Genomic DNA, 26,117 nt, shown 5'->3' on the forward strand with positions numbered 1-26,117 from the left:
GGCCAACGTTTCTACTTTATTTAGATGTTTAAAAAAAATCGCCTTCATAAACAATAAATAAAGATAGCGAGAATTCCCTAGCGTGTGGCTTTATGCTTTTGGCCCAGGCTGGAATGGACACAGTATTTCTGTCCCTGAGAACACCTCGCTCAAATGCCAGCAAACTAGATCAAATCCCAAGGTTGGGATGCTGCATCACTGCCTAGAATTAAAAACACAACTCAGCTTGGTTGCTCCTGATGAGCTTGCTTGGAGGTTCAGCCGTTTTCAGGCTGGGCTGGAGAAGTCTGGGGATCCTCGCCCCATTCGTGCCGTGTAAAGAGGATACGCTCTTGCCTGCAGCAGGATGCTGAAAGCAAGACACCCAGCTTATCCCCAGATCCTTCCTGCGCTCTGCTCCGTTCAGTCTTGATTCCACTGGGGGCAGAACAGCTGCTGACCCTGCTCCCCAGCTGGCTGGCAGATGCAGAACTGAGCCTACTTTCTGTCCTGTCCCAAGTTCTGTGTCCCATCACTATCTCCTTGAGTCCCTGTGACATTAACTTGGCTTTCCACAGCACTGAGCTTCGAGTGCAGCTTCCGTCTTTTCTTCAGGTGGTGCAGGTGGGACTTCGACTTTGTGTGAGCTGAGGGCAAAGACAAACAGAGCATGCGACTCAGGGGGATCTTGGGGAAGCAAATACCCAAATCGTCCAATCCTGTGATGTGCTGAGCACCCTCAACTCCCATTCACTACTATGGGGGGATGAGGATGTTCATTACCTCATAGGATCCAGCAGCCCCTGTTCCAGTCACTCATAGAAGTATTCCTTTCAGGCCAAACCAATTCATACTCATTCTTAGCACTAGAGGGAAAGGCCTTGGTCTGTTTAAAATCCTGTCACCTACTCGAATAATCCAGATGGATAAACATTATATCATATTACACACACGCACACTGCACTTTAAAGAGAGATGCAAAACCATTTTTGTGCCTAAAGACTCACAAATGGGTGACCTCTACATTGCTGACGAGTCTAGCCCTCAGTGAGGAACAGCTGCTGTGAGCCTCATGTCACAAACCGGTTTTCGTATCTCGTTACGTCGCGAAGTTGGACAATTGTCTGCAGCACCACAAAGTGGTGCCAAAAATGTGTCTTTATATACAATATGCCATAGCTGGGTGTTTTGTGGGTCTACAGACTGGATGACGTTAACACCTACGGAGTTGTGCAAAAGCACAGGTGTGCCACAGGTAGGCCCTGATCCTGCAAACACTCACGCTTGTGCTTTCCTTTAAGCACACAAGCAGTCCCGTTGCTTAGGCCTGGCCTACGCGCAAAGTTTTACTGGCATTACTATGTCCGTAAGAGGTATGATTAATTTACAACACAGTTACGCCAGTCAAAGCAGCAGTGTACATGCAGTTATATCGGTGTGAGGTGATTCACCGAACCAGAATAGTAACGGCCGTATAAGCACTTCTATCCCGGTATAACAGCCTCCACACTAGGGGGTTTTCGCTGCCCTAGCCATGCCGGCATAGTTACGACAGCAATACTTCAGTGTAGACAAGGCCTTCGCTAAGCATGTGCATATGTGTTTGCAGGATGGGGGCCCTAGGACGTTTTCCAGACTTTTTTTTTCCTTTGGCCTCCTTTGAAAGAAAATTACATGCACATTTGGTACTTGATTGCAGTGTTATTGGGACACCATCAGGTTGCAATGAAATCACATTTCTCTGAAATTCTGTTACAAGTGATACCAAAGTTTAACTGAAACAGTACACATCTCTCCTGTCATTTGTGAGAGTCTTTCATTTTAAACAACATGAAAGTGCAATTGTAAAAAAAAAAAACCCACAAAAACTGAGAGGACCATCAGGGCCAGGAGCAGTTTCTGAAACTACTTCTAACTCATCTTTAGAAACTGACTAGATTTCAAGTTGACTCTGGGCCCCCAGTGTTTTCATTTCCTGCCTCATGTGTTTAAATTTGTAGCTTTAAGGTTGCATTTAATGGCAACATTTCAGTTCAGTTCTACATGCGCCCTCCCTCCCCCTAACACTGCTCTTGCACCATTTATGGGTTCATGCCAAGTATGGCTGGATAGAGGGGATGCAGCATTGATCTAGGATAAATAAATATTAACAACAACTGGGAACTTGGGCGACACCCCCAGGAAAGGAATCTATTGCCCCGTAACTGTACCTTACAAAAGGACCCCTCTTGGTCATAATGCTTCCTGTGCCCTAGCAGCATGGCGTGAGCTCTCAAATCTTTCAGACTCTCTCTCCTTGGTGTGTATGCATGTCTTTTAAAATGTTTTCAAACTAGTACAATACACAGATCTACTAAAAACCAGATAACTACATTTATGATCTAAGCATATTAAAGAGAATTACTAATTCAAAACACCAACTTCCCTACCTACGTTAGAAACCGCTCCCTGGATCAATAAAACTAAATGAATCTTTAAAATCTCCTTCTCGCTATTAATACTGCATTTGCTTTCAGCATTTCACTCAGGTTGCACAATGAAGATAGATGTGTCAGTTTCATGTTTGTTGCTAGTCAGTTTCTAGCCAATCTCACTTTGAGGTTCTGAGCTTCAGGGAAATGTTAATTTGTTTTAAAATATTTTGATTCCAATGGGATTAAAATTCAATTTTCAAACTCATGGAAATGTTCCTGTCAACATTAGATCTGGGGAAAGCTTTAGTTTTACAAAACCTCAATGTTGGCGCAAACCCAACTTTTTAAAAACTTTCCAGGATATATTATTGTTTGTTTTAAAGAAAAAAAAATGGATTGTAAGAGAAACAAGATTCTCGGTGCAGGTTCACTAACCCTCCTGAATTGCTAACAAGAACCAGCAGCTCAGAATGAACACGGAAATTCAGAAGTGATGCGCTAAGAAGAGTGTTTTGACGGAGAGGGCTCCCACCGCCCAGTGCCAGAAGAGAACGTGAGTTTTCCTGTTTCCCTCCCCCCAGCCCGGTGGTAAGAGCTGACAGATGGCTGCTGTGGCATGGCTTACACCCCTCCAGGCTTGCAAGCGGCTGCTTTTATCAGAGGGCTGTAAACAATCCTAGGAAGCCTGAGATCATGTAATGAAGGTCATATGACCAAGAGCAGGTATCTATGGACTCACTTTGTTCCCTTGACACAAACTGCAATTCCACATTGAAGTTGTCCCATATATATTTCCCCGCCCTCTGGATCCTACCTGCCCATTCTCTGTCCCCAATGATGACTCTGTTGCAGAGCTCACACATGTGATGACTCCGTTTGTCCTCATTTATCTCACTCTCCATCTTTACAGGGTCTGCCGATGGCTGCTGCCCCTGAGGTTAAAAAGGTGTCAGGTCAGTTTCTATTCAGCGAGGTTTCTCTCGTCACTGCCACTGTCATGGGATTTGGAGGCTTTCCTACTGATCTTCGAGGGTCAGAGCTACGGAGTCAGTCTCCTCCCAGTATGAGACAAGGGGCATGTGTGTGTTTGGGGGCTCCTCAGTAACAGCGGGACACAATCGGAAATCTGGAGTTAGAGACATAGCAATAACCCTTGGCCAGCCTGAGAGGGGCAAGTCTGGAGGCTAGAGGAGTAGGGAGAGAGGGAGCTCTAGTTTAGAAGCATGGAGACCGCAATCTCCCTGGGTGGAGCTCTGGGGAGAAGATCTCTAGCGATAGTGGCAGCTTGTGGCAGGGACAGGCTGCAGTTCTGGCAACAGTCCCCATCCAGCGCAGGACAGAGAGATCAGACACACACCAAAATAAGTGTCTCCTAAGCAACTGCTCACACAGGCCCATGGATGAAGCTCACCTGGATGAAGCTCTCCACAATCTGAAGGGCAGGTTTCAATACATTCTCATCCCACCGTGAGAGATCAGACACTTCCAAACCATACACTGGGGGCACATTGGGTCCAGGGCCTGGGGAGAAACACAGAGCAGAAGCAATTAGCTGCCAGCAGTATCCTAGCCAGTCACGTTACTCCTGAGCAGTGTGGCTGCAGGACCCTAACATCCCTGGGAGACGTCCCACATTATCCTCACCAGCTTGTCCTTCCGAGACAGATATTCCGAGACAGAGTGGTCCTGAGACAGGATTACCGGAGCCCTTGGTTTGCAAGGAACTGCATATCCTCAATCCCAGCGTCCAGCAGGGCAGTTTGCAATCCAGGGGCAGGAAAGAAACCCAACATCTAGAGCTTGGCAAGAGCCAAGCAAATTGTGCTCCCGTCATAACTACAACCCACTTCCCACCTGCACGGTCCACTGGAAAAGTCCACGCTCACTGAGCCAGCGGAAGAGTCAGACGGAGACCCAGATGGCTTCAGCACATAGCAATTACGTGAGGTGCAGCTGTTCTTCTAGGGAGACTCGAGCCTGGTGCATGGATCAGGTATTTGCTTTTGAGGGTCTCAGCCTGGTTGCTTTATTTACAGCTGTCACGGCTAATGAGGCTGCAAGAGGTGGACGCGCACGTAGCAATGGGTGTGCTTCATCTGAACACCTGCATTTGGTGTGGGACTATTTTAAAACCAACCCATCTGCCTCCTTAAGCCAACGTGAGGGCGTTTGGCGCTTCCAGAGGCCCAGCCGGCGCTCAGAGCGCAGAGATGTCTGCAAGCCAGACAGCGCACACTCCCCAGCGATGTCGCTCACCTGCCAGCCGGCAGAGCAAGTGCCTAATCACTCAGACAAAGTCATCAAAGGCTGCGGCATCCGGCAGGTGCTGCCTTTTATTGCTCCAGCCACAAAGAAGGCTCTTAAGAGGCCGATCGAAGGCACACCTGTCCCATCTGCTGCTCGGCAGAAAGGTGAGACGCGGATGCCACGCACCTGGCCCCGGGAAAGCCCTGCACCCAGTTCAAAGCCAGTCTTTTGGCCTGGTTGGGTTTCTTTTTCTTTTTCTTGCCCCTACCAGCCACCTTTCAACAAATGCTCGGCTCCCAGCTGCTGATCCTGGCCCTGCTCCAGGGCGAGGGAAGTCCCATTGGCTTCTTGCCATCATGGTGTCCACGGCAGGCCTGTAACAACCAATCGGCTGCAGCTCCTAATCTGGAGGGCAGCTGTCAGTTGGGCTTTTCACTCCAGCCCGGCGCGCGTGTGGGCTCATGGGGAGAGGTAAACACGATGGGCAGATCCCCTGTAGCCCCTTTCAGGAGAGAGCTGGCCTGTAGGCAGCTAGGGATCCGACTGCCAGCAACAGCTAGTGCAGGAGGAGGGGACGTGTGGAGGGACAGGTGGCGCGTGGGGCTTTGTTCTGCTGGGATTTTAGCCAGCAAGGAGGGAGCTTTTCCTGGGAGGGGTGGAGACTTCCCTGTCACAGCTGGACCATTCGGGAGCAAGCACACCGAAGAGGGCCTGGGAAGGGAGCTCAGGAACATCCACTTCAGGTGGGATGAGGAATGAGCACAGACAAGGCCGGGGCAGCAAGGTCTTGGGAGGACATGGTCCTGATGGGCCGGGAGCAAAGCAGGAACAGCAGGTCCTGATGTGCCCAGCCCTCTCGGCAGCCTGAAGATAGGACACACCCAAAGGTTATTCACTGAAGAGGCTGCTGGACAGATCCCGGTAATTTGGGGGGCGGGCGGCCTCACACTCAGGCGGAGAATGTCCACGTGACTCAGCAGAGGGAATTCACATGGGAACGGTTCCCTCGGTGGCCCTGGGAGAGCCGTGTTACGTAACTGTCCTTGGATATGGCCTGCGCCCGGAGACGTTGCTATTTATCCAGCTGCCCCATCGTGTACAGCCCCCTCCCTCCAGAGGGCTGCCTTGGCCGTAGACCCACAATGGCAGAGGAGAGCTCTTCGCAGGGAGGGGGGACTGCGGGGAGCAGGGTCAGAACATGCCCTATACGCAATTCACCCCCCCTTGGGAGAACTCGGAGCCCCCCACGGGCTGGACAGCACCTGACAAACCAGAGTTCGCCTGGCCACCAATGGCAGCCAGGCTCCCTTCTCCAGCCAGGAGGGCAGAGGACACTGCTCCGAGGGATGGAGGAGACAAGGGAGGGCTGGGACACTCCCCAGAGCAGATCCGGGAGTGGGGCGTGAATGGGGCGGAGGGATGAGAGGGGAGGGGACACTCCCAGGGCAGCTGGGCGAAGAAGGGGTATAAACACTTACGTCTCAAGAAGCGGTTTCGGACCCACTTGTTCTGCTTCCGGGCGTATCTCTTTGTCACTAGTTTCAGGGCCTGGATCCCTTTCAAATAAAGGTAACAAAGCACCTGTGAATTAGACTCCATGGATGTTAAAGAAGCCAGTGGGAACTAAGTGGGGCAGGGTGTGGGAAGGTGCGAACCCCAAGGGAGGAGGGGGGATGGCCGGACTAACGGGAGGGTGACCACTAGGCTGAAGATCAGGGAGGTCTCTCAGCAGGGGGAGGACTCTCCAAAGGGAAGTGATGGAAACACCATCATGGGGGACAGTTAAAACTCAGCTGGGCCAAGCCCTGAGGAACAGACTCTAGGGACGATCCTACAGAGGGTTCCATGGGGATGGACTGGAGGCCTCAACAGATCTTCTCCATCTTTGGATCCAACCAAGGGACAAGTGAGCAAATCCCTGGCTCACCAAGCAAGGGCAAAGGAGTCTCCATCTCCCTCAATCTTTAAGCATGGGAGATATTCTGCAGCCCAGCTCCAGGGAGCCCTTCCCCAGGGAGACAGCCTGGTTCAGCTGGCCAAGGGGCACCAGACCCTGCTCAAGACTCTGCCAAGTGACACCAGCACCTCCTGAGTTGCAAGGCTGGTCAGGCATGGGTGGCTGGGACCTCCTGGGCCATTGCACAGTGCTGCTAGGGGTAGACACGAGACTCCCCTTCATGGGCTACCAGCTGTGAGCAAGTGACAGCCTCCTGGGCATGCCATTCCCACCTTTCTCCAGCAGCAAGGCGCTGGTCTCCTGAGGGCACTTCCCCTCCGTGATAAGGTACTCGTGGAACTCCTTGAAGCCAATAGATTGGAAAATGCCGTGCTGATAATCCTGGCTAGAGAAGAAGGTCAGACAGCAGGTCAACACCTGTTGGTTGCAGCAAGGAGCTGCCCCCCTCTGTGCTGTGTCACCACAACATCAGCTCCCATGTGTTTAGAACAGCAAAGCCATTGCCGGCCACATGGGAGCGACCCCAGCAATGGCCTGGGTCGGTGGGGTGGGGTGGGGGATGTCCAGGTGCCCACACGAGGAGCTTGGCATCAGAGGTTACACCTGGGAGGTACCATCACACCAGCCCAATCCTGGATGTCACAGGCCACTAAACACCCTCTAACTACCCCCACACCAAGCCTTTCAGCCACAATCGGCCCAAGGACTCAGCTCTCAGGGGGACTCACGTATTACAGGCCACAGGCAGTGAACAGGAGGATTGAGGTGCTCCAACGCCCGAGGCCCCTGCAACAACAGGGGATTGATTGAGTGCAAAGCAGCCAGCCGAACACTCACCAGTTCTCAGCCACCTTCTCCTGGTTGTAACGCCGGTGGAAGTCCCGCAGCTCCTCCAGGAGCCCCGCTGCTACCATGTCATCCACCCGCTTGTCCAGCCGCTCATCTAGAGCTGGCAGAGATCATAACAGCGATTCAAACACCCCGAGCCGCATTCGCAGAATGGAGAGCCCTGGCACCGAGAGCGCACGGCTTCCCAGCACATACACCCACAGTAGCAGGCTGCATCCCGGACCTCCCGAGGACCATGCGAATGGCTCCATCGCCAGGCACCCTAAATCCTTGCGTGGGGTGGGGGGGGGTAGTGCAAGCCCTACACTCCACCCCAGACATCTCCATACTCACAAACCTGCTGCCCCTCTCACTGTGTGACTCCCACCTCGAATGCCCCCTCCCTGCTGGAGCAGGGAGCACCATTCACAAAGCTCCTGAAGAGGGACCGGCAACCAAGGACCTGAGCACTGAACTCGCGCTCTTATCCCTGGAGGGCAGCACTGGGCCATTCCACGCTTGCCAAGGGCTAGGCCAATGGACAGGAGCTGGGGACAGGATTCCTGGGTTCTATTCCCAATGTCGCCACAATCCCACTGTATGATCCTAGACAAGCCACTTCACTTCTCCCTGCCTCAGTTTCCCCATCTGCAAAATTGGAATAATTCCACTGACGGGAGGTTACAAGAATTACAGCGCAGTAATGGGCCAGATCCTGCTCTCATCAAAGCTAAAGGCAAAACTCCTATCATTTTTGACGGATCCGGCCTCTTGTTGGGTGATGCACTGAGAACTCTTAGGAGTCCTGCACCGTCAGAATCCCATTCTGCTGGGCCCATGGGCGTGACCCAGGGCACGAGGGGGTGAACCCCAAGGAAAGAGGATTGCTTTGGAGGGTACGAGTGGGACTCGCCAGGGCTAAAGGGAGGGCACCATGACGATCGGGGCGGGGGGGCTCACATTAACACCACACTGAACACGCTGCTCAGCTGGGGTCTCTCCTTGCTGAGGACCCCTCCCAGGCTCAGACCAGGCACCGCTCAATGAGGAGACTGCACTTGGGACAAGAGAGGCCCTGCCTGCGTTTCGCCCCAGGACGGCTCTGCCCATTCAGCCAGACGGCCCCTGGTCAGAACTCTCTCTTTACCTGCCTGGTCTGCATAAAGCCACAGGATACAGGAGTTTGGGTACTTCAGAGGCCCCCCCAACGGGCCCCCACCTTCCTCCTCTCGCTGCCGATGCAGGAACTCGCTATGCGGGATCCCAGTTTCTTCAAATACTTGCAGGCTCCTGTACAACAGATGGACAGAGACGGCTCAGAAGCCGGGTTCGGAGCAGATTTCCATCTGCCCAGTGCCCTCGTGGATACAGCCAGAGGGAACCATGAACGCACAGGAAAACCCAACCCTTCCACCTGGGGGAAAAGTATCTGCCCCTTTCAGGAGCATGATGTACTGAGTATGCCCAGAGCCGACTACCAGCTCCTGGGGGAAGAGGCCAGGGCGTGGGTGTAAGACATGGAGCACCTAGCTGGCTGACCATAAGAACCACCCCCCACCAACGGCGCTGAGACAGCCCCTGCGGGGCTAAGGGAGAGGTGCTGGCACGCGTCCTGCCTCTTCCCTCTACAGTCCCTGCAGGGAAGGGGTTGGTACCACGGATCAGAAAGGTCACAGAGCAACAGAAGCAGCGGGCAGAACAATGACTGCGTCTCTCCCGTGCGAACAGGGTGGGCGTTGCTCCGCTTCACCTGCGGGCAGGGCTGGGTTGGGAGAGTCGGTTCGAGGCGACAAGTCCAATCTCGCCGCGCCCCGTTCCCACAGCTCCGCGGTATGTTACTCAACCAGCACGGCAGCTTTCTTTTTAAATCGCTCCAGAGAAGCTGCTGCTGCTCTCCCGGCCTGCGTGGGCTCCCCAGGTTGAGCCGGCAGCGCGGCCGGCGCGCTATGGGCCCGTGGGCAGCGTTTTACCGGTTGCCAAAGGCCTCCCTATTCAGGGCCGCCGGAGGCGTGAATGACGATCGCCAGGCTGGGTCCTGGCCACCCTCGCTGATGCCTCTGATTGCATCAGGGATGCTCCTGCTAACAGGCCCTAGGTTTGCAAATCAGGGCTGGGCCTTCACTGCAGAGGGCCTGGGCTTCGGCTCCCAATTGGTCCCTCCAGAGCCCGAGCTGGGTGATGTCCAAGGCACAGTGCTAGGTCTCTCCAGCCACTCGGGGGTGGGGAACGGGAGCCTGCTCACTCTGGCTTTGGGCAGCAAGTCGCTTCCATTGCCTGTTTCCAGATGTTTCCCTGCCGACTGAGCAGCGTGTTTCATAAGCCCCCAAATAAACCAAACCGCCCCGAGGAATCGCACCCACTAGCTGGATGCCCTGGTGTCACAGGGAGCAGCTGGGAAAGCACGTGAGTCACTTTCACTCCCGCTCCCTGTCAGATCACTTCCACACAGCCCAGAGCAGAGATCAGGGCCTCCCAAAGAATGGCTCTGCCCCGTCTCTCTGGATAATGGTATTCGACCCTCACGAACCACCCAGCCTCTTGCTGATCTGACAGACTCCAAGAACCAGAGACTGCTCTTCATCCAATGGCAGAGAGATGAAAACACCCTCCTCCGGCACCCCACAATCTCTCTGCATCAGCTGGAACCAAGAGGTCAGATCCAATTCCTCCTCCCTGTCTGCAATGTCACTCCATGCAAGCCCTGCCCCTCACACTCCTCTCCCTTCTCTGTCCAGCCTCCGCATGTGACCTGGTGCTAGTCTAGTGAGATGCAATGGAAACCGACGAGAGGCCAGCGAAGTTTGTTCATCGGGTGGCGGACAAGAGGCGACCGTGTCCACTTCCCCGCGAGGGGCCCAGCCATGGCAGATCTGCAGAGAGGCACAAACCTCAGCTGGACTCTAACTGCAATGGCAAGAGAGGCCGCAAACGGCACGAGGCGACCGTCTACAGCGGCCGCAGCGCCCCCAAGGTCAGCGCTCTCCAGCTAGACAAGCTCACCTGGCCACTTTACGCTTATCATGGGGATGCAGCTTGGCAGCCATCTCCGGGTCCACGTGGCTCAGCCGGGAATGGAGCTCATGGCCATCCAGATGCTCCAGCTCCACCTTCCGGTCGGCTGCTCGCCCAGGGGAAGGGCTGGTCTTCTCCTGTGGGGCAAAGATCAGCCCGCCCAAGTCAAACCTCTGTGAATGTTCCTGCAGGACAAAGCAAGACCCCGCTCAAACCTGCTGCATCTGGGACCCTCCGCTCCCTGAGGATGGCGGGATGGATCAGAAAGGAGCCCAAATCAAAACCAGGCAGCCCAAATCTCCCCAAGCTCTGGGGCAGTGCAGAGCCAGACCCGAACGTCATGTCTCAGGCCCAGCTTCAAGCAGAGCTGCTGCCTACGAGCGTACCAAAGAACTCACAAGTCTACCACCTCGCACGGGGCACCGGCTCCCCGCCATTGGCTAGGGACTGCCGCAAGAGCCTTCTGCAATAGAAAGAACAGGAGGACTTGTGGCACCTTAGAGACCAACAAATCTATTTGAGCATAAGCTTTCCTGAGCTACAGCTCACTTCATCGGATAGAGTAACGCCCACAGCACCGGTAATCTGCCTCCAGGCACCTGCTTGGTGCTGACTCAGCTAACAAGACGCTAATGCAAAGAAAGCATGTCCTCACCTCTCGGCGAGTGCCTTAGGCTGCTCCCGAGGGAGGGCATTACCTGGATGCACTTGGTACGTTGCTCTGCAGGAAGGGGGTTACACAGGCCTAGTGTAGCATTCCAAGGGAGGAAGGCGAATTTGCTTCCAATCACAGCAAGCCCAGCCGTGAGGAGGGGACCTGCCTCACCCAGGAATTGCTGCCCCCCAGAGCTCCTACCTTGGTATCGACAAGGACCTTCCAGAGCAGGGACTCGATGTAATAGTTGGTGCCTCCCACAACGATTGGGATCTTCTCTCGAGCAAATATATCTTCAATGTGCACGGTTAAGGAGCGCGAGACACAGAGGGGTCTAGAAAACTCTGCGAAATCTCAGCATTCGATGGAGGGAAAGGGAGCTTCTCACAGCCCATCTACACCATGGAAACAACCGTGTCTTGCTGCTACCCACACGTCTCCTGAAATCCAGTCTGGTCTCGTAGCATAGACAGGACTGAACCAGGCTGAGCCGGAGCCCTGCTCCTACTGGGTCATAGCAGGTCTCAGGGACACCGATATATTCGTTCGAGCCTCTCTGCAGTACAAACTAAACTTGGCTTTAATCTGACAACGGACAACAGCGCTGTGACTGCGTCATTTGATGCACCTGGGTATAAAGCAGACCAGCACCTACTCTCACTCCTGGGCTCCCGGCATGATTTCACTGATCTATTTCAAACCTGACCATCTTGGGTTTGGGATTATATCGGGGTGGGCAAACTTTTTGGCCTGAGGTAGAGGGCTCTACCCGACAGCTGCCCAGGGAACCCCAAATTCGAGTGGCTTTGATCACACCAGCAGCACTGCCTTTATCAAAGGTTGGTTTCCGAGCTGCTCCTCTTGCTGGCTACAGAGTCTGGCCTGACACATGACACCCAGACGTCCACACATGGACAAAGAGGGGTTTGGACAAGCTAATGCTTCTCCTACAGCATTAGCTCAACTTCCCACCGCCTTTAACATTCTCTCACCAGCTTTAGTTTTTAAGGAAGTCACTCCTGGAAGACAGCGAATGGCTGATCCAGGCAATGGCCCGGGCCCAGGGAAGGGGCCAGGGAGAGAACGGAGGAGCCCGGTATGTATTTGTCTGGCCAGTCGGACTGCTCTGTGAAAGGATATCAGGGCCGCTGCTTTGTTCCGGAAGTCCACCACAGTGTAGTTAGAGACCAAGGGATCCACAAAGCTGATCATGTGGTGTCTGCACAAAGCCTGCTCCTGGGGAGAGATCTTGTTTGTGATGATGTCCAGCCCCTTGTACACCTGGGACACAGAGAGCAGGAGATAAGAGTCCGAATCCCCGCTCGTTAATCACAGAGCTGTCCCCACCCCCGCCACATAGGAGAAGGGAGGAATTTGCTCTCCCTCCTCAGCCCCATGACCACAGACCACTTCAGCTAATTCTTCATGCTCTGGAGACATCCCCTTCTTCCCTCTGACCCAGGCAGAGACAGGACACAGGCCATGCGAAGGAAGGCCAGCTTCAGCCCTGGCGTAAGCGGACTCGCCAATCAGGGCAGCATCTGCTTGTGCCGGGGCCAAATACAGCCCCACGTGCGTTGCTGACACAAGTGTGTTCCAATGACCCAGTGATCGGAGAGCCAGGGCAGAGCCACTGATCAGGGTAACCTCGCCGAGCCCAGCTCCAAACTGCAGCCCTCAGACAACAGCCTGTTTTCATGAACCCCACCGGGCGCTTCGGCTGGTAAACTTTCAGGTGCAGCTCTGTCCAAATGCAGGGTCCCTAACAGAGCACAAAGTCTTGTTTGGGGACGAGATCCTTCTGCAAACACCATGGAGCCCCGTGAATGAGCAAACACAGTCGGAGCTCTCACACCCAGTAAAAGCTGAGCTTATCACCCCTTTCCCCTGCTCGGTGACACGTCCCTCCAGGTACACGAAGGAAAAAAGTTATACATCAGCTCAGGTCAACAACCCCCAAAGAGAGGGAGCAGCCACTCCCTGGAGTTGAATTAGTTCTGCCACAGGATTACAGGCCTTTATAATAGAATCAAAATCTCCAGATTTACAGGTAAACTGATATTTACCAAATCTCAGCACCCAGACAATGGGAATTCTGGGCTTCAAAGGGTCCTGAGTGCAAGCCCCAAGAACCAGTGAGAGGACAACAGGGGAGGGGAGAGCAGTAAGGGAGCGGCATAGAGGAAATTCCCAGAGAGCTGGAGGCTGAGATTTTGCTTACACTAGGATCCCCAATCGCATTTGAACACAATTGTAAATTGTAAAGTAGACCAGTGACCACAAGGCCATCCTTAGTCTAGGCTACAATCATGTTAACAGGAAACCCCACTTTTCATCAGCAGATTTCAAAATATTTTACAGCAGACGGTCAGTATCCTCCCCACTTCACAGCTGGGGAAACTGAGGCACAATGCACTGGCGTGACTTGCCCACAGTCAGCCAGCAGGTCAGTGGCAGAGCTGGGAATAGAACTCAGGTCTTCTCTGGCCCAGTGTAGTGCCCGATCAGTTAGCCCCCCAATTCTAAAAAGATACACAGTTCCCCTTGGAGGGGAGACAGGGTCTAAAGCACAGGACTGGGAGCCAGGAACTCACGACTCTGACCCTGTGCGTGGCCTTGGACAAGTCCCCTTCACCTCAGCATCCCCATCAGTGAAATCAGGGACAATACTCCCCTACCTCCTAGTACCTAATGAGTGAGGCACAATGGGTGTTTGGAATATGCAGTGCCTATGCCCCGCAGGGCTAAGCTAGCAAGGGTGGGTAGCCCCTGGGGAAGAGAAAATCCTGCCTGTGTACAGGAAGGGCAAAGCACCCGCACTGGATTGTTATTCTGGGAAGACCAAAGACACACTGGGTTCCTCCCCTTCAGCTGGGGCCCTTCTGTTTTCAATGTTTGCTGAAAATTCAAGGGGCCTTTGGCAGAAATAAATGTTTGACCAGAAAGTCCAACTCGGGGAGCTTTGGGTGTTTGCATATGACCCATTCCTGTCAGCTTTGTAATGTTTCCTATCATGGGACTGGGGGTCAGGACTCCTGGGTCCCATTCCTAGCCGTGCCACTGACTTGCTGGCACTTGGGCAAGTTACTTGCTTTGGGCAAGTTACTTTGCGTCTTCATGCCTATTTCCCTGTAAAACGCCTCCCAACTTTTGTAAAGCACACCAATCTTTTCAGGTGGAAGGCACTGCAAAGGGTGGACAAATTATTATATTCTGTCTAATACAAAAGGAACATGAGATTATCCAGAGCCAGCTGCTCTGACTGCTGCGTTCTCTTTGGAGTGATCCCATATCAGAGTTTATCTCCCCGGTCTGAAAGGGCTGCAGGCCTACAGTGGAAATCTGATCAAAAAAGCTGGCAAGGTAGAGAAACAGTCAGAAGACAATCAGGAGTAAGAAATTCTCCATTGTGGCTGCAGCTGCTCTTTTCCACCCTGGGTAAGCGTCAGCCCTCCCCCACCCCAGCTCAGAGTCCCAGCTGACAACAATTCACATGGCAGAAACATACACTGAGGTAGCAATTCAGCTCCCTGGATGCTTCAGAGACCAAATCTACCAATGCCCTGGATTATCAGCGCAGAGAAGAGCATCCCAATCATGTCAAGCCCACGTGCTGATCTGGTGATACCACACTGATCTCTGCAGATGTGTCTTTAACACACACACTTGCATGCTACACACACACGCACCTCTGCACATACCATCTGCAGCTGAGTGGATGTACAGACTTACCTGTATCCTTTCCGGCAATGGTGTAATACAGTGCACGGTGCACCCTGGAAGATCTGTGTTTTGGGTAGTTACCGAAAGAAAATGCACAATCACCGATCAAACCCAATGCACCACACCCCTTCAGGAACAGCAAAAACCATGCTACCACAGTCATCAAACTCACTGTGCAGATAGCACTATTGGATCTGATTATTTTCTAAGCCCCTGATAAGAACATCCCTCAGCTAGGCAGTCTAGTATCGCTGGGCTATTCAATCGCCCCTCTTCTCCTACTCCTTCCTTGCGGAACCAGGAAACAGACTTCAGGGCACTTTTCATGTGAAGATCTCAAAGCACCTCACGTCATTACATCCCCTGTGAGATAGAGGAGTACTCTCTAGTGAAACGGAGGCACTCAGGAGGGACCTGCCCATTACACAGCAAGGGAGCAGCACAGCTGGGACTGGACCCAGATAGCCTGGCTCCCGGGCTGGTGACTAGCCGCTGCATCGCATTCCTTGATTTAGGAACAGAGTTTTTTTAAAAACAGGCTAACCCTTCTGCAGGACTCTTTGTAAATCGCCACGCTCTGCATCCAGGCAGCACAAACATCAAGGTCATACCCAGGATCCACCATCTGGGGTGTGTAAATACCCAGTTATGGCCAAAACTAAGGAACTACCCAGTGTAAATATCAGAGCCTTACTTACAATTTCAAGCTCCTGCTCTAAGGAATTAGGAGGGTCCCCTGAGGAGAGCTCTTTCAGAAGAGCGTGTTGTTACATTGGTGGGTGTGTCCCTTGCATGCTTCATGGGCACTGTGCAAATACAAGTCTCTTCGGTGATGTATGCCCACGGACCCTGGCACTGGCCTGGCACAGCACAAAGAGCCTCGGATGCTGTTGGCAGCCCGTGCTGAGAAGCAGCTGGGCCACTGCTCTAAAGAGCCTGCAAACAAACCCTGATCAGAGTCGGGTTCTATAGCCCAGAGCTCCCCCAGGACACTCAGCGCTGTGGGCGCGGGCGAAGACACCGCTCATAAAGCAGCCTCTCTGTTCGGAAATCAGATTTCAACGCTTTAAGGGGGACTGTGCCTTCTTTGTGTGAGACACCCACTGAGGCCCTGCTTTGTAACCACGGGGTTCAGCCCCTGGGAGGATGCACTGAGCACGGCGCAGGCTAGAGTTTTCTGTACATGCCAGGCCTCAGGTTAGAGACTGCACTGGAATTAGGCCTTGTCAGCCTGGCTTGGTGAGGCGAGAGCAGCCTGTAGCACTGGAGAGCCAGACTTACAGAGCCAGATTCATTCCCACTTTACTTCTGCTAGCTGCCAACCGTTCAGCCCCCCCGCCCGCCAGTCTCCTGCAAGTGATGCTCAATGGATCGCTTTGGTGACTTGCTAGGGAGAGGTGGAGGGCCATGGAGAAGAACAATGTGAGGTTACTGGAGCAAAACATCTCCCTCCCCTGCACACCTTCAGCCTGGAGCCTCCCTCTAGTTTGTAGACGTGGTGCTTTCCCGCAGACTGGGCCCCGGAGCAACTGCACAAAACAGGGAGAAAGGAAGGAAGGCCCGCCCCGTCCCCCAACCACGCCAGCTCAGGGAAGGGCTGCCCAGAGACTCAGGCCACGTCTACCCTGGAAACCTTGGCGGTATAGCAATGGCAGGTAGGGAGGTGACTTTCTGCAACACGTCTGTAGGGCAAAAGCCCTCGCGTGGTTACGGTTTGACCAGCCCAAGAGTCCTTTTGCTGGTATCGCTCATTCAAGCGATAAGTGACACGGGGATAAGCTGGGTCTCCATGCGGAGAGTTTGCCGGCAGAGTTATGCCGGTATAACCGCCCCAGCAAACCTTGCATTGTGCAGCCCTGGCCTCAGCCGGCGGGAGCACAGACAAGCAGCTGCGGCAGGACCTGCGGACTCTGGCGAGGTAAGCTGTGCCCGGTCGCTTTTTCCGCTCCTTTTGACTCTGGCCATTCTCTCCCTGAGCTGATTGGCCGTTTGCTCCAACACCCTTCACAGCTTCTTTGGCTCAAGCTCATTCCATCTGTCCTCCCCGCACCCCTTCTTTTCCTTTCCCCTATTCTCCTTAGCCCCCTTGTCTCTAATTAGCTAATTCTCCTCCCAGGACAACCACACCCAAACAATTCAAAACAAAACTACCAAACCATGGCACTAACTTGACAGGTACCATCTGTCACCCTTGCTCCTGTGTTACAGCCCTTCTCCCTTAACCCTGTGTTGGTCCGTTTAGATCACTAGCTCTTCAGGGCAGCAATCATCTGTTTGTGCAGCACCAGGCACAGTGAGGGGCCTGATCTCAGCTGGGCTTCTGAGGTGGTCTCCTAATAATAATCCCCTGGAATGACATGGGACACTCAGGAGATGGAGAGCAGGGAGGAAGAAGGAATTTATGTTGGCCCCTACAAGACAGTCAGCACATTGGGACGGACCATTGCCAATATCCACTGAATTCTTTGGGCCTCATTCCTCCACTGGACCCCATGACGGGGAGAGGGGGGATTGTGGTCCTTCTAGTGTCATATCACATCTCAGGAAGCTGCAGAGAGAAACAAGATTCATTTGCTTGTTTAATTTGTCCCTTGGGGGCCATGCTTTGAAAGCACCAGGCCCCTCCCCAGCCACCCGCTGGCACCCCCTTAACAGCATCAAGAAGGTAGCGGCTGCCTGCAGGTAGTCTCTGTAGGGGAGGAAGGGGCAGGAGGGTGACAAAGCTGTGCCCGAGGAAGGGGATGGAAATGCAGCCAGCTCTGAGCACAAACACAAACAGGGCTCTGAGCAGACAGAAGGAGATGCCCAGGAGCCAGCTCCCTGCCGGCAAACCCCATGGCTGGCTGCAGCCTATTGATTACCTTCCATTATCTAATACAGTCAGACCCAGAGGAGGTAATTGCTTGGTGCAATTCAGGCCCGCTGTGGCTTGATACAAAGCCGGTGGAAGTCAATGGGAAGATGCCCTGCCCAGGCAAGGCCCATCAGCCTTTCAGCTCCCCTGGTTCACACCTGTTTCCCCGAAATCATAGCGATACACACAAATCTCTTGCTAATGGCAGGACTTGACTAGCTACAGGGAGGCGGCTGGAGCCCCAGCGCTCTACATGGGCAGAGCTGGGATTTTCAGGCCATGCTCAATCCTTCAAGGTTCTCCTGAGAATAAACACGGAGGGAGAGGCTCCCTAGATATCTGGAAACAAGAGGAGGAGGAATGTGGTGTCAGTGTGTGGGCTGGGAGCAGAACAAAGGGAGCCTTTTACACACACAGAGCAAAGAGAAAAGAAAGATTCCACCAGCTGTCTGGCTTCAGGGCCTCGCAGCTGAGATATCCTCGCACTGTAGACTCCTGTCTATTTTCTGCAAGGTTTCAGATAAGCCTTTGTTACTGTCTAAGGCCCCAAAACAGATTAGCAGCAGCCTGGAGCACCAGTCCTCTGAGTGCAACACTAGGAATAACAATACTGCTAGAGCACTCAGCTGTGGGCCACGTAAATACCTAGATAGATTCATCCCTAGATCTTAAAGAGGTGGGAGAGTAACGAGGTGGGGAAACTGAGGCAAAGAGAGCTGATGTGAAAGTCATCATGCCAATCACTATTAAAAACACACAGTAAATGACAATCCCTGTCCCAAAGGGCTTCCAGTCTAGAAGATAAAACCTCACAATGGGCACATCAGGGTGGGGGTGATGGGGTAACACAATAACAGGATGTGTGCCATTTCTAGCCTATCAGGAGTGGTAGGCACAACTCAACAGGGGCCTAGCCTCTATGAGATTGTTGGCATTATGAAAGGAAGGATGGTCCAGTGGTTTGCACTGTCGCCTGGAATTCATAAGATCTGGGTTCAAGTCCCTGCTCCACCCCAGATTTCATAGGTGACCATGGGCAAGTCACTTAGGCCCAGATCCTCAAAGGTATTTAGGGGTGTAACTTCCACTGATTTCAGTGGAAGCTGGGCCCCAGCTTCCTTGTTCCCCATCTGTACAATGGGGAAAAGAGCACCTCCCTACTTCAGCAGGGTGTGTAAGGATAAAGTTACAGATTGGGAGGTGCTTGCTCAGACGCCATGGTAACAGGGCCATCTGTGTACCTAAGATAGATACAATTTTGAAGAGGGGCACGAAGTTTTTGGCTGGGAATTTTCCCCACATGCGGTATGGGGAGAAAGGATACTCAGCAGCCTGATGCGAAAGGCCCACTTGTTTCTTCAGCTGTCTCCCATTAGCTAGCACTGCAAACAGGGTTATACCAGAGCACACCCTTCGCAAAGCACCCGGTAGGTATCTGTCTGTTTTCTCCGGGGCAGCCCTGGAGAGCTGCCGTTACTCTCAAAGGAGGTTCATTAGGATTATAAAACCAAGGGAAATGACAACACAAAATGAAAAAAGTAAAAGCCCCTTTAGATGATCCTGACTTCCTGAGCCACCCAAAGAGGGGGCTCTGAATCCATAACTCAGCTACCAGGATCCACAGGCACCAAGAACACTTGGGAAATACAAGGGTCCCTGTGAGCCAGGCCTTGGCCATACTATCACCAGAACAGGTGGTCTCGGGGCACTGCTTTGACTCAAACAGCTGCCTAAACACTGGCAGCATTCGTTAGATGTTTGCTGGGTGCCTTCCGTGACTGGATAGACGCGTTAATGTGTGGCTGTCAATTAGGAACGAGGGACGGGGAGTTTTTAAAAAGGACAGAGAAACCCAAACTCAGCCCTAAGCAGCAACTCACCAGGATCCTTCGGCCTGAATGCTACAGCCAGCTCTGGGACACGCAGCGGGGAGGCACGTGCCACAGGAACAATACCAGAAAGAAGGGAGACGCATTCTTCCAACTGCTAATGCCTACGGGAGCCACCACGCTGTGTGGGACACAAGCTCCAATCAACACTATGCCTTCCGGCTGCCCAGTACCTCCGAGACGCACCCTTTGCCCCGGTGTCTGGCAGCCTCAAGGGGCCACGCGGAGAGCAAGCCGCATTACAGGATAAAAGCAGCAGAGCCGCTCCGCTCTCCCTCCGTAGTCCCGCTAGGATGAGGTTCAAAGGAAAGCAGGCCGACAGCGAGCGCCTGGATTCCACTGGCTGCCTGGCGTCAGAATTTTCCGAGTAGACCCATTCCCACAGGGGCAACGGAGATAACCAGAGCACAAACTATAGTTCAGGTCCCAGAACATCTAGAAGCCTCAAACTGTGGCAGCCAGTCCCAGCCAATTCTGCAGAGAAACAGAGAAGTCAAGACAGAGCCAGGATCTCTTGTTTTCCCATTGACTTCCGCGAGCAGAAACATCTCGCCTTGGCCATAAAAAACCTGCCATATTCCTAAAACAGGGGTGCCAATGTTTTCCCCCTCCCATAACACTCAGTTTTCCTCCTGTGACCCCCATGACTCAGACTCATTTCTGCTACGCCAGCCAAAACAAGTCCCAGGACCCAATAACTCGTTCAAGTTCACTGTGCCCTAAATTGGCATTCACATCCAGTGCACATTCATTTGATCATTGTACGTTACCCTTGCAAAGCTTTCCTCATGGCTAGCTGGGCTAGAATCATTCCAGTGAAAGCTTCGGGCTTGTTTAGACTGGGAACATTTGTACCAGTGCAAGGACATCAGTATACACTACGTCTACCCGACCACCCACACTACCGCAGCTATGCTGCTATTTATACTCCTACTAGCTCAATGAGAGCTAGCGCAAGTAGGTGTATGCGGGCAGAGGAATCAAACCCCTGGCTCATCGTGGAAATGTAGCCTTTGTGACACTCGTAGAAACCCCTAATGAAGACACTATACTAGAGAGATTTATCCCCAATAACTTAACTTGCACTGAAATGCCCTACCTAGACAGGGCCTTAGATTCCAGAGAAAATAGGTTACCTCCTCCCTCTACGATCTACCATGGAGTCAGAACCCCAAATGTTATAACAACCGTTCTAAAGGACGAGCAGACCATTCACCAGGAATATGCTTGGCCTCCTGAAAACTGTTCTAAGTCACCTTGTGACTCCAGCAGATATTCCCACACCCATGTGGCTTTCGAACATAGCTAGGTCAAGCGCTTGAATTGATGGTAGCTCAAAGACACCATGACAATGCTGCACAAAGCTTCACAAGTGTTACGTTCATTTGGTCATGCCAACTTAGTTCAGGCCTAAGACTCCCCAGCCCCACCTCCCTGCGTTTTAAAAACTCCCGTATGAGCAAAAGCATTTTCATTACTTGTTTTAAATTCAGTAGAAAGAGTTTCTAGACTATCCCCCCTTCCGTGTTCAGAACCCAAACAGCAGCCGTGAGCTAATACACAAGAACCAGAAAGTAAAAACAACAAGTCCAGTTTCAACACCTAAACTGAGTGAGGTGCAAAAAGACAACAGACAATAGCAAAGATGGGAGGGAAACACATTCACAGTTTTAAAAAATTATTTCAGGATGAAAAGGTAAAAACCAACACATTAAATTTGGCACCAAATTAAAATACTGTAAAAAAGAAGCTTATCAGAATATTGCCACAATTTAATACAAAACAATGAAAAAATTTAAAGTAATTTAAAGCAGTGTTTTAAATCCAAACATCACAACACTACGAACCTCAGTGAAAGAGACTCTAAACAAAAGCAAAACTTACTTCATTGATTTTCCTTGTACAAGCTAACAGAAATCCAAAAAGTAAATAAAACTCAGTGACAGGTACAATGGAAGCATTAACATCTTTCCCTTGTAATAAACTAAGATAGCTAAAGAAATAAATGTGCTTACATGGGATTTTTAAAATGACATTGTCCCTTTCATGATCTCTGGTGTCATTAGTGACTAATAAGGAATTGTTTTTAATATTATTTATCTTTAGGCTAAAAAGGACTCGTCTTTTGTTGGTAAATGTCAGTAAACACTGATTTCACCACACACACACACACGAAAAAGTATTTCCAATGATAACAGAAATTTACAGATAGGCAAAAGAAAAATGCTGCTTGAACACTTGTCAGAGTTTGATTTAAGGATATTTACTTTGTAGAATTTGACATGTGATGTTGGCAATGTGTGTCTTAACAGTTACAAACTTTAACTTTTTGAACCTCAACATCTACTGGTATTTAATTATTGTCTGACCCTCCCCCAAAAAATTTCTGTGAAAATTTAAATTGATAAAATTGAAAATAAAATTACTTAAAACCTATAATTTTCCGCAATGTGAAAATGCAAATAGATGAAAATAGAAAAACTGCTTAAAATAAACATATTATCTGTCAAAATTATAAAAATATAACATTTGAATTCTGCCAAGCCTATTTATCCAGCCAGTCCCTTTAATAAGCAGTGATAGAAGCCCACCGACTGAGCTTCCAAATTGGATCATTATCTTCATTTGGACCCTCCTCCTACAATGACCTCTCCAGTGACAGACCCCCCCCCCACACACACACACACAGAGTAACAGGGCTCCATGCAAATGCAGGAGACCACCTACACAGAGCTCAGTGCAGGAACAGGGCCTTGAGCTACTAGCCTGTTTTATTTAACATTGTAAGACCCTGACCTTACACTGGGATTCACTTAAGGAGGTCTCACGTGCTCTGCAGAGCCTTATTGACTTCGATGAGACACAACAAAGGCCCAAGAGTCCATGCTAGCAGATCCTGATTGGAAGCAGTGCTTATGAGAGCAAGCATGAGAGGTTTCAGAGTAACAGCCGTGTTAGTCTGTATTCGCAAAAAGAAAAGGAGGACTTGTGGCACCTTAGAGACTAATCAATTTATTTGAGCATAAGCTTTCGTGAGCTACAGCTCATGTGAGGTTCAACTTCCATTCTGCATTCCCTGAGCTCATTACTTCTCATACTGATTCCTTTTGGGTTTCAACTGTCCAGGCCCAGTCTCATTCCAAAGGTGAAATTTTTTTTTTTTGGGGGGGGGGGGGGGAATTGAACAAAATCAGTCCTACCATTTTTGAGTTATGCATGTGTTAAAAAACAAAGAAACAGATCGCACTCCCCCTCCCCCCGGATCTTGATGAGAAATCTTATTCACTCAAAAAACTGCAGAGGGTAGAAAAGTCAAACTTGGCTTGTTTTTAGAGATCGCACCAAGATCCGGTGAACAAAGAACAAAGACGTCCCAAACAGTTTTAAAGTTCTGTGTAGACTACTATCCTAAGCGTTTCCAGGCCCTGTTTTGGGCTAGGCCAGGGGTCATTCTCAAGAGCACATCTGGGCAGCAACTGGAGGCTGAGGCTTTCCCAGCTTGTAAACATTAACCCAGAGCCTCTATTCAGCAGGCAAGTTCATTTTTTTAAAAAGACACTTGCCGTATATTTCACAGACAGGGAAATTTCATTTGATTGAACAGAAAGCTCTCCAGGTTAAAAAGAAAAGGAGTACTTGTGGCACCTTAGAGACTAACCAGTTTATTTGAGCATGAGCTTTCGTGAGCTACAGCTCACTTCATCGGATGCATGCACGAAAGCTCATGCTCAAATAAACTGGTTAGTCTCTAAGGTGCCACAAGTCCTCCTTTTCTTTTTGCGAATACAGACTAACACGGCTGTTACTCTGAAACCTCTCCAGGTTGTTTCACCTAGCACATCTTAAGTAAGCAGTGTCGGCTCTTAGAAAAAAAACTGCAATTACACGGTCCAGTCAGTCTGGTGGGATTATTTCCCTCTGGAGTGTGTGTGTAACTGGGGGGGTGTTACACCCACCTCGGTGAGTTAGGGGAAGCCACACCAGGGTCTCCCGGCTGCAAACCAGAGGGAAGCGTGGCATGTACAGTGCTCAACAAACAATAAGGGGCCCCAGCGGCGGGGAGAACTAGGAGCTGCGGGGCAACAGCAACCCCCCCACCTGGAGTGGATCTTTGGGGGGGCCTGCCCGAGTTCGCCCCACAAAGCCCAGAACCAGGGTAGTGGGGGCGGGGGGGGGCAGTAGCTGGGGGGTCTCCTGGCTCCCCTCTGGGATGCCGCGTCAGTTAGCTCGCTCCTTCCCCCCACCTCCCCCATCCCCTCAGGGGGCCCCGGCTCTGCCGGCCCCTCGTCCTGCGGGAGGCCCCGGCTCCGCAGGCCTTGATCGCTCCCCGTCACCCCCCCGCGCCGGCCAGGCCCCGATCCCTTCCGAGCCCCCCGTCCCGGCCTCCCCCCGCGCTACCTGCATGGAGTCGGCGCCCACGATCTCGCCGCCCAGCCGCAGGCCCAGCTGCAGCGCCAGGTCGGACTTGCCGGTGCCCGTGGCTCCCAGGATCACCACCAGCGGCAGCGCCCGGCGGCCGGGCCCGGACAGGGAGCGCGCGGCGGCGGCCGCGGCCATGGCGGGGTGGGGGGGGGCGGCTGCTATGGAAACGGGGGGGCGGGAGAAGGGGAGGGCCGGAGGGGGAGGGGGCAGGGCTGAGCCCCTGGGCCTGGCGGGTGGGGAAGAGCTGGAGCCCAGGGCGGGCTCTCCCAGCCAAGCCAGGCCCTTTCCCCACGGGGCCCCCCCTCGCTGCCCGCTCCCGGGCTGAGCCCCACACAGGAATATCCCCAGGGGGCCCCTTGGGTGGCTGGGGACCTTACGCTGGGGCGGAGGGGGAGCTCAGTGGTGTGAGCTTCGGCCTGCTAGACCCGGGCTCGTGCGTTCAATCCTTGAGGGAGCCGTTTAGGGATCGGGGGCAAAAATGAGGGATTGGTCCTGCTTTGGGCAGGGGACTGGAATAGATGACCTCCCGCGGGCCCTTCCCACCCTGATAGTCTGTGATTCAATGGCGTCCTCCGCTCTGCGGGGCAGGGCCCTGTTTCTATGGGCTTGTGCAGAGCCCCGCGCGAGGGGGGCCCAGCGTGGGCCCGACCGTGCCCCGGGTAACCATCCCCCAGACATGTCCCATCCCTAGACCCAGCGCCCGACCGCACCCCGGGTAACCATCCCCCAGACATGTCCCATCCCTAGACCCAGTGCCCGACCGCACCCCGGGTAACTATCCCCCAGACATGTCCCATCCCTAGACCCAGCGCCCGACCGTACCCCGGGTAACCATCCCCTAGACATGTCCCATCCCTAGAGACCAGCGCCCGACCGCAGCCCGGGTAACCATCCCCCAGACACGTCCCATCCCTAGAGACCAGCGCCCGACCGCACCCCGGGTAACCCTCCCCCAGACACGTCCCATCCCTAGAGACCAGCGCCCAACCGCACCCTGGGTAACCATCCCCCAGACACGTCCCATCCCTAGACCCAGCGCCCGACCGTACCCCGGGTAACTATCCCCCAGACATGTCCCATCCCTAGACCCAGAGCCCGACCGTACCCCGGGTAACCATCCCCCAGACATGTCCCATCCCTAGACCCAGCGCCCGACCGCACCCCGGGTAACCATCCCCCAGACATGTCCCATCCCTAGACCCAGCGCCCGACCGCACCCCGGGTAACCATCCCCCAGACATGTCCCATCCCTAGACCCAGCGCCCGACCGTACCCCGGGTAACCATCCCCCAGACATGTCCCATCCCTAGACCCAGCGCCCGACCGTACCCCGAGTAACCATCCCCCAGACATGTCCCATCCCTAGAGACCAGCGCCCGACCGCAGCCCGGGTAACCATCCCCCAGACATGTCCCATCCCTAGACCCAGCGCCCGACCGTACCCCGGGTAACCATCCCCCAGACATGTCCCATCCCTAGACCCAGTGCCCGACCGCACCCCGGGTAACCATCCCCCAGACATGTCCCATCCCTAGACCCAGCGCCCGACCGTACCCCGGGTAACCATCCCCTAGACATGTCCCATCCCTAGAGACCAGCGCCCGACCGCACCCCGGGTAACCATCCCCCAGACATGTCCCATCCCTAGACCCAGCGCCCAACCGTACCCCGGGTAACCATCCCCCAGACATGCCCCATCCCTAGACCCAGCGCCCGACCGTACCCCGGGTAACTGTCCCCCAAACATGTCCCATCCCTAGACCCAGCGCCCGACCGTACCCCGAGTAACCATCCCCCAGACATGTCCCATCCCTAGAGACCAGCGCCCGACCGCAGCCCGGGTAACCATCCCCCAGACATGTCCCATCCCTAGACCCAGCGCCCGACCGCACCCCGGGTAACCCTCCCCCAGACACGTCCCATCCCTAGAGACCAGCGCCCAACCGCACCCTGGGTAACCATCCCCCAGACATGTCCCATCCCTAGACCCAGCGCCCGACCGTACCCCGGGTAACTATCCCCCAGACATGTCCCATCCCTAGACCCAGCGCCCAACCGTACCCCGGGTAACCATCCCCCAGACATGTCCCATCCCTAGACCCAGCGCCCGACCGCACCCCGGGTAACCATCCCCCAG

At 53.2% G+C, this 26,117-nt stretch overlaps 1 protein-coding gene across 3 annotated transcripts; it reads right to left on the reverse strand.

The window, feature by feature from the left end:
• TRIT1 (tRNA isopentenyltransferase 1) lies at nt 1–24,115 on the reverse strand. 3 transcript variants are annotated; one of them, XM_074934394.1, is made up of 11 exons: nt 23,957–24,115; nt 12,231–12,373; nt 11,294–11,390; nt 10,426–10,574; nt 8,573–8,715; nt 7,435–7,546; nt 6,870–6,982; nt 6,119–6,196; nt 3,805–3,914; nt 3,208–3,325; nt 1–626 (listed from the first exon to the last, which is right to left on the reverse strand). In XM_074934394.1, exons 1-11 carry the CDS (start codon nt 24,113–24,115, stop codon nt 478–480), a joined length of 1,371 nt encoding a protein of 456 aa, XP_074790495.1. In that variant the 3' UTR covers nt 1–477. The 3 variants fall into 3 exon arrangements, with proteins under 3 accessions (XP_074790495.1, XP_074790494.1, XP_074790496.1); XM_074934393.1 differs by having other exon boundaries at nt 10,426–10,622; XM_074934395.1 differs by lacking the exon at nt 23,957–24,115 and adding an exon at nt 21,443–21,461 and having other exon boundaries at nt 10,426–10,622.
• Nucleotides 24,116–26,117: the final 2,002 nt, after the last annotated feature.

Source organism: Natator depressus, chromosome 19 (assembly GCF_965152275.1).
Source record: "Natator depressus isolate rNatDep1 chromosome 19, rNatDep2.hap1, whole genome shotgun sequence".
Taxonomy (NCBI): Eukaryota; Metazoa; Chordata; order Testudines; family Cheloniidae; genus Natator; species Natator depressus.

What these genes read in the sequence shown, in the direction of transcription:
- TRIT1 (XM_074934393.1), bottom strand. Translation starts at nt 24,115, where the DNA reads ATGGCCGCGGCCGCCGCCGCGCGCTCCCTGTCCGGGCCCGGCCGCCGG. An exon ending in AACAAAGCAGCGGCCCTGAT is followed by an intron (nt 11,391 to 12,230) that starts ATCCTTTCACAG and finishes AACCGTGCACAT; the next exon opens with TGAAGATATATTTGCTCGAG. An exon ending in GATAAGCGTAAAGTGGCCAG is followed by an intron (nt 8,716 to 10,425) that starts GTGAGCTTGTCT and finishes TCTGTTGTACAG; the next exon opens with GAGCCTGCAAGTATTTGAAG.